Raw genomic sequence first — 8,669 nt, 5'->3', positions numbered from 1 at the left:
GGGTTTGGGGTCCCAGGACCCATGCCCAACGTCTCTCCTTGAGCCCTGCTTCCCATTCCTGATGACAACACTGACTCAGCAACTGTGGGAGCTCTGGTGTCAGCTTGGATTACTCTCCCTTCCCCAGGTCACTGGCAGTTGGTCGGCAAACCACCTGGCCAGCCAGGGGTGATGAAACCTACCACACCAACAGAAGAATGGCAGTGGGAACCCTCAGGTCCCCACCCTACCCTTCCTTCCTCTCTTGAAGACTGAAAATCTGGCAGCAGGAAGCACCAACAGCAACTGATGGACAGCCTTGCCAGGAAGATGCAGCTACTCCTGCTCCTGGTGGCCTTTCTCCTACCCCCTGGGGCTGGGGCAGGTGAGTGACCTCCAAACCCTGAGGCCCAATCCCATCCCACAGACCCTGGACCCAGCCTGCCTAGGCACTTCTTAACTCTGTGTCGTTGGGCACATGGTTTGAAGCCACAGTCCCCAGGCTCCTCATCTATAAATAGGAATAATAGCAAAGCCTATCCCAGAGAGGTGCTATGACAGTTACATTAGTGAGTGTACATGAATCTCTTGGAATTGCCCCTGGCATGTAGTGCGTCCTTTGTAACTCTGCTCTATGGATTTTTCTGAAGCCCATGTGTCAAAGCCAAGGATACAGCAGTAAAGTCCCATCAGCTCACTTTCTACATTCTTAAAAAGCAATTTGTGCTGCTCATGAGCTGGTCATGAGCCAGACATAGAGGGATCAGGAAGAGAAAGTTCCGGGAAGCTCTAGAGAGAAGTCACTCCAGAGTGCTCTGGAATGTCCATCAGGACAGCAGGGCTCTCCCCCACTTGAGTCGCTGAGTCGGCCTTGCCTGGAGCAAGAGTTGTTCTCATTTTGGAGAGGTGGGTGGGGAAGCTGAGTTCTGGGCAGGGAAGGCCAGCGCTGATTCCAGCAGCACCCTGGAGCCCTGTCCCATGATGTGGTACCCTGCAGACCCCAGTTCTCACCACCACACCTCCTGTCCCTGGATCACCTGTGTAGGCTCCTCAAAGGTAGCCTTTCTGGAGCCACCAACCTAGTGCCCTCACCCCAGGTTCATCAAGCACAGAAACAAGTGCTGAATACTTTCTTCTAGGAGAGATCATCGGAGGTCGAGAGGCCAGGCCCCATTCCCGCCCCTACATGGCGTATCTTCTGATACGATCTCCACAGGGACTGAGCGCTTGTGGAGGGTTCCTGGTGCGAGAAGACTTCGTGATGACAGCAGCTCACTGCTGGGGAAGGTGAGCTACTAAGGAGGTCTCAGGCAGGCGTTAGGCCCAGTGGTGTGTTCATGAGAGTATGCATCTGAAAGCAAGGTTCTGGCGATGAAAGGGTGGAAAAAGACTAGTTAGGTCCTTGGAGATAGGGAATAGGCTAGCATAAATCCTTGATGAGGAAAGGAGACAAAAAGAATGCATGAAAGTTCAAAATATGAATTCGAACTATTCATTATTAATTTATCCTATTTATCAATATATTCTTCAGGTCACTGTGTCCCCCACCATTCCCAGCTCAAGGCTTTGGAGAAGCAGAGGGCACAGAGATCTCAGCCCCAGAGCCTTCCTGTCCCCTCACTTCCCTCAGCTGCAGTTTCGCTGCCCTGGACTCTCCACCTGCCTTGCAGAGCTGGAGTATTTTAGCTCATGCAGCTCATACTTACCTCTAGGCCCATTCCTTTGCAGCACTATAAATGTCACCCTGGGGGCCCACAACATCGGGAGGCGGGAAAGGACCCAACAGCGCATGTCTGTACGCAGAGCCATCCGTCACCCTGGATATAACGAACAGGACCTCCTGAATGACATCATGTTGCTGCAGGTACCATCTGCCTGACCCTCTGGTCCTCTACCTGAGCTGGCTGCCTCCCAGCATGGGGGTTTCACCTGGTCCTGGGGCCATGGAGGAGGAAGAAGCAGGGGGGGGGGGGGGCTGCATAGACATTCCCTGAGTGCCTGCACTCTAACCTCCAGCTGGAGAATAGAGCCCGGCGGAATCAGTTCGTGAGGCCAGTGGCTCTGCCTCGGGCCGGGGAAAGGGTGAGCCCGGGGTCCCTGTGCACTGTGGCTGGCTGGGGCTTAGTCAGCCTGAACAGGAGAACAGACACGCTCCAGGAGGTGCAGCTGAGAGTGCAGAGGGACCGGGAGTGCAGCAATGTCTTTGGTTCCTACAACGGCCAAAAGCAGATTTGCGTGGGAGACCGGAGGGAGAGGAAGACCGCCTTCGTGGTAAGGCCACCGGCGTCGGGGCAGAACGGGGCAGTGGGAACAGACGACATCCCCACAGACTCAGTCTGGGGGCCAGACCAGAGTCAGGTGGGGGCTTTTCCCATCAGTCCAGTCTCGGGGGGACGGGAGGAGCCCCGCACACACAGCGCCCACATACGCAGTGTTCCACGGGAAAGGGAAAGGTACTTTGACGGGGGGTGAGCTGGAAACAGTGACCACAGCCAGGGCGGAAGCCTAACAGGGAAAGACCCAGGAGCTTGACCTCTGCACCCCACCACCCCCCTCCCTGAGGGCCGGACTTAGGGCACCAAGCACGGGGAGGTGTGGAGTGCCGGGCCTGGCTTAGTGTCCCTTCCTCTCCTCACCCACAGGGGGACTCCGGAGGCCCCCTTGTGTGTAGCAATGTGGCCCACGGCATTGTCTCCTATGGAAGCAGATCCGCGACTCCTCCAGCAGTCTTCACCAGAGTTTCCAGTTTCCTGCCCTGGATAACTAGAACAATGCGACGCTTCAAGCAGCAGGGGAATGGAGCTAAGACCCCCTCTGACTGACTCTTCCTCTCTGGGGCAGTGGGGTTGCCAGAGCCTTAATAAATGTCCATGTCTAGAATGGAAATAACCAATTTCTCACGTTATCAAATCTCATTCTGTGCAAAGTAAATGCTGTGAAAAGTAAATGCCAAGGCTGAGCCTGAGCTCCTCCAGGAAAATGGGATCTTTCCCCCAGGACCAATGAACCTCCCACAATCCCATCCTGGGGGACAGGGTGAGCTACTTCCCAACTCCAAGCCCTCCATTGCCCATCCCCCTCCCCACACAGCTTTGGGGAATGTGTTCAGATGGGACAGAGAGGACTTTTCTATAGAACTCACTGTCCTGAGAACAGTGACACAGTGGAAATATAAGGGTCCTTGGTGATGGTTGAAAAACAGTGGTGATGTGCCCTGGCCGGCTTGGCTCAGCGGTTAGAACGTCAGCCCACAGACTTGAGTCCCGGTTCGGTTCCCGCTAAGGGCACGTACCTCAGTTGCAGTTTGTCCCCGCCCAGGTTGGGGTTGTGTGGGTGGCAACCACTGGATGTGTCTCTCACATCGATGTTTTTCTCTCTCTGTCCCTCTCTCCCTCCTGCTTTATCTGAAGATAGATGCAAAAAAAAAAAAAAAAAATGTCCACGGGTGAGAATAAAAAAGAAAAAAGAAAAACGGTGGTGATGTATTTAATGCCACTGAACTTTACACCTAAAAAATGGTTAATTGATAAATGTTTATGTCATGTATATTTTACCACAATTTTTAAAAGTATATTTTTAAACTTCTCTTGTGATGCAAAAGGAAGAAATCTCTGATGATAGTAGACTTGTTTGAAAAGGGTGGGCAGCAACCTCCTCTCCCAGGCCCAGCATTGTTGGAGCTAGCTTTCTGGTTTCTGAGTCAAGGACACATCTGGCTAATGTCACAGACCCCAGAAGTAGCTCCATCCAGCATTCCTTCCTGTGAACATGACACTAAGAGCAATAACAAATTACAAACTCATTAATAATAGTAACCTCACAAGAGCAGCCAAGCTTCCTTCCCAGCACAATGGTTAAGCTAAGGCACAGGTGCCTTCTGCCCTTGGTCAGTGAAGCAGAGTCGTGATCAGCCAGGTGTGGGGTCAGGTGAAATAGGGGGAAAGAGGGACGGAAGGAGAGCAGAGAGAGACAACTGTCTGCAATATTATCTGGATCCATAGGGAGCCCTGGGAGAATGGGGGCCTGAGCTATGTGTGGGGTGGAAGTTTTGCCAGAGGAAGCATCTCCATAGCTCAGAGGGAATGATCTATCAGAAAAAAAAAAATGACTGCACAGGCAAAGGTACATAGAGTTAGGTACAGAAAGTGTGAGAACTCATGGTTCTATGTGACAAGATGCACTCAAACATTTGCTTTGGGCCAAAGTTACATTCTCTCATCTTTGATTTTCTACGCTTCCAAAACTTTATAAATATTATGTAATAGGAACTTAATAACCCAGTGTGTTAACACACATTTATTTAATAAATCATCACAACATATTGCAGAATATACTTGTGGTTTCCAAACTGAGGCTGGGGAGGGGTCGTAAATCATCAAAGGTAAGAGGGCAATGACAGACTCTATAAGGAACTGGCATGCCTGGGATAAAGAATGAAAATGAGCCCGGCCAGTGTGGCTGAGCATCGACCCATGCACCAAGAGGTTGCCGGTGTGATTCCCAGTCAGAGTATATTCCCAAGTTGTGGGCCAAATCTCCAGCGTGGGGCCTGCAGGAGGCAGCCAATCGATGTTCTCTCTCATCGATGTTTCTGTCTCTCTCTCCCTCTCCCTTCCTCTCTATCTAAAATCAATTTTTTTTTAATGTAAAAAAAAAAAAAGAATGAAAATGAGAAGACACTTTACACGTTCCACCTCTGGGTAACGCCTGCCCGACAGGTGCAGAAGCAGCAGAAGCATATGTCCCACTGGAGTAAGATTTGAGAAGTCGTCTTGTATCCATACTCAATCATAAAAGAACAAAGAGAAGTCATCCAAACTCTCAGACTGATTACTTGTAGTCTAAGTAGAATCAGTCCTTGAAACGTTGCCCTCCAAAAGTTCACAGCCCTCAAGTACCTCTGTGAGGAAAACTGTGTGAGCAACTACGCCCAGTTCCTCACCAGGGGCAGGGAGCCTCGCAGGGCAGAACCTTTGCCTACATTACAGCCTTCACTGGGGCACCAGATTATCTGGGCCAAGGGGACAGGAGTGAACTAGGAAAGTCAAGGTGAGTGCAAAGCTTTGTTTTTCCTTTTTCAGTCTCTACCTGCATGCCCCCCAACTACTTTATTTTTTCCCACTCTTTTTTTATCTTTATTATTGAAAGTATTACAGATATCCCCCCCTTTTACCTCCACTGAACCCCTCCTCCCAACTCCCACCCCCCTCCTGCCTTCTCTGCACTATTGTCTGTGTCCATTTATTATGCATATATGCATATAAGTTCCTTGGTTTATCTCTTTCCACCCCTCCCATCCCCCATCCCTCTGAGATTTGTCCGTTCCCTACTTCCATGTCTCTGAATCTATTTTGTCCCTCAGTTTATTTTGTTCATTACATTCCACAAATAAGTGAGATCATGTGACATTTGTCTTTCTCTGATTGGCCTAGTTCACTGAGCATAATCCTCTCCAGGTCCCTCCGTGTCGTCTCAAAGGGTGAGAGATCTTTCTTTCTTACAGCTGCATAGTACTCCATTGTGTAAATGTGCCCCAGCTTTTTTATCCATTTGTCTACTGATGGGCACTTGGGCTGTTTCCAGATCTTAGCTATTGTAAATAGTGCTGCTATGAATATAGGGGTGCATATATTCTTTCTGACTGGTGTTTCAGGCTTCTTAGGATATATTCCAAGAAGTGGGATCACTGGGTCAAATGACAGTTCCATTTTTAATGTTTTGAGGGAACTCCACATTGTTTTCTATAAAGGCTGCACTGGTTTGCATTCCCACCAGCACTGTGATAAAGTCCCCTTTTCTCCACACCCTCACTAGCACTTGTTTGATGATTTGTTGATGACAGCCATTCTGGCAGGTATGAGGTGATACCTCATAGTCATTTTAATTTGCATCTCTCTGATGTTTAGTGTCATTGAACATTTTTTCACATGTCTCTTGGCCATTTGTATGGCTTTGGAGAAGTGTCTATTCAGGTCCTCTGCCCATTTTTTAATTGGCTTGTTTGTCTTCCTTTTGTTGAGCTGTATGAGTACTTCATATATTTTGGATATTAACACCTTATCCGATGTATCATTGGCAAATATGTTCTCCCAAAGAGTGGGTCTCCTCTTCATTTTGATGCTGGTTTCTTCTGCTATACAGAAGCCTTTTAGTTTGACGTAGTCCCATTTATTATTTTTTTCCTTTGTTTCTCTTGCCCTAGGTGATCTATCGGTGAAAATTCTATTGCATGTGATGTCTGAAATTTTACTGCCTACATTTTGTTCTAGAATTTTTATGGTTTCATGGCATACTTTTAAGTCTTTTATCCATTTTGAGTTTATTCTTGTGTATGGTGCAAGTTGGTGTTCTAGTCTCATTTTTTACATGTACCTGATCAATTTTCCCAACACCATTTATTTTTATTATTATTATTTTTTTATCCTCACCCGAGGACATTTTTCCATTTTTTGTACAGATAGAGTGGGAGGGAGAGAGAGAGAGAAAAACATCGACGTGAAAGGGACACATCGAGTGGCTGCCACCCGCACAACCAACCAGGGCCGGGGACAAACTGCAACCGAGGTACATGCCCTTAGCGGGAACCGAACCCAGGTCTCTCCAGACCACAGGCTGACGCTCTAACCGCTGAGCCAAACTGGCCAGGGCCCAACACCATTTATTGATGAGACTGTCTTTTCTTTCCCTAACTACTTCAATATTGGGTCTTTTAAGCCTTTTAAATACCAACAATTTGAGAATAATGTTGGTTTTATTAGGATGACCAGATACTCAAGTGCATTTGTCTGTCAAACCCCTTCTCTCCCAGTCTCATTCTGTCAGTGCCTTATCTTTCGTGCACTCTCATCAACATCCCACCTCCACTTCATCCCCAATCTCTGATCCTCACCCCCATCTCCAACAGTTTGCTGAAACCACCAAGTAGCTGATGGATGACTGGGCTCTTGGCTAGTGTGTTTTAGGCACTTTAGCATTTACACCCAAAAAAAGGGGGGGGGACTATCCCAAAAATGAAGTTCTACAAAGAGTAGGATTGGATAGCTGCATGCTATTGTAGGAAGTAGATAGCTACCTAATTACAAATTCAAGGCATGGTGGGGTCATAGTCATGCTCTTGGAAAATCTGAGTTAAGGAAAGGGGACACCATTTCTGGCTAATACCTCACCCTCCAAAGCCCCTTCCTCCATTCAGAGAGCCCAGGTTTTTCTCTTGGTGGATTTTTCATGCTGACTGTCAATAGCATAAGAATATTATTCTTGCAACACCCTCACCACACAGACCTTTCTATGTGAGGAGAAAGAGGGATATGGAAAAAGCTCACATCTTGAGAATCAATAGACCCAGCAGGAAATTGGTGGTCACTGAGCCTGCCCCTCCTTACTTCACCTCTAGGGTGGAAAAGCCTGGAAAAAGAAGGCACACACCACTTCAGACCTGATCAGTCTTTCAGAGAAGATGCAGCTGCTCCTGTTCTCTTTGGCCAGCTCCTATCTTCCATGGAGAGAGGAGCTAAACGGCCTGGCTTATTCCATCAGTGACACTTCCACAGTGCCCCAGGGAGGCTATCATTATGATCCTTTCTGGCCTCAGTCTATTCCCAGAAACTTGCTAAACTCCAGATTTGTCACTGGATAGATAGATAGATAGATAGATAGATAGATAGATAGATAGATAGATAGACACACACACATACACACACATATACATATACATATATATGTATATATATACACACACATACATACATATACACACATATACATATATATGTGTATATATACACACACACACATATACACACACATATACATATGTATGTATATATACACACATACACACCCATATACATATATGTATATATACACACACACATACACATACACACACACATATACATATACATATATATGTATATATACACACACATACATATACACACACACACATACATATATATGTATATATATACACATATACATACATACATACACACACACATATATATGTATATATACACACACATGTGCACAAGGTAGGGCAAAAGTAGATTTACAGTTATGAGTATGTGAAAGACAGGGTTTATTTCTTGCTCTCTCTCCTCTCCTTCTGGCACCCCTATGATGCGAATGTTTCAGGCCACTAGGCAGTGCCTGTGAGCACAGAGATTCGGAGCACTTTTCTCTTTCAGGGGAAATTAAATAGGGTAGAGAGGCCAGACTGCACCCAACTCTGCATGGCATCTGTATGTTTCTATGGCTACAAACAGAGCTGGAGCAAATGTGGAGGTTTCCTGATAGGAGACAACTTCATGCTGACAACAGCTCACTGCAAAGGAAGGTGAGGAGCACCAATGAGTCCTTATCTTCCTGGCGACACCTAGTACTATCCCAGGGTCTGTAAATCAGAAAGGTCTTTGAATATGCAAGAGCCAATGATTAGTCAGATGAGCCATTCTATCTGCTTGAACCAGGGCAAAGGGAGTATGGTTACAGGTGTGGAGCATGTGGAGAAAGGCCTGGGTGACAAGACAGGCTGCTGAAGAACTAGACCTGGGTCACCACTGCAAAGCAAAGAAGGGCCACACTGCCCACTTTTCCTTTCCTTTAATCTGATTCACTGCTGGCCTGCTTTAGGCTAGAACTTCAACACACCTTTCAGAGACTGAGTTGTAGCCCCTGTGACTTATCCT

At 47.3% G+C, this 8,669-nt stretch overlaps 1 protein-coding gene across 1 annotated transcript; it reads left to right on the top strand.

The window, feature by feature from the left end:
* Positions 1 to 286: 286 nt before the first annotated feature.
* LOC118640469 (cathepsin G-like) lies at positions 287 to 2,801 on the top strand. Its single transcript, XM_036277332.1, has 5 exons — positions 287 to 364; positions 1,119 to 1,266; positions 1,708 to 1,843; positions 1,996 to 2,250; positions 2,622 to 2,801. The coding sequence occupies exons 1-5, from the start codon at positions 289 to 291 to the stop codon at positions 2,799 to 2,801; spliced, it is 795 nt and encodes a 264-aa protein (XP_036133225.1). The 5' UTR covers positions 287 to 288.
* Positions 2,802 to 8,669: the final 5,868 nt, after the last annotated feature.

The sequence above is a fragment of the Molossus molossus genome, unplaced genomic scaffold (assembly GCF_014108415.1).
Source record: "Molossus molossus isolate mMolMol1 unplaced genomic scaffold, mMolMol1.p scaffold_m16_p_1, whole genome shotgun sequence".
Classification (NCBI taxonomy): domain Eukaryota; kingdom Metazoa; phylum Chordata; class Mammalia; order Chiroptera; family Molossidae; genus Molossus; species Molossus molossus.
Note: the sequence above shows the minus strand (reverse complement) of the source record. Positions and strands in the feature narration are given on the sequence as shown.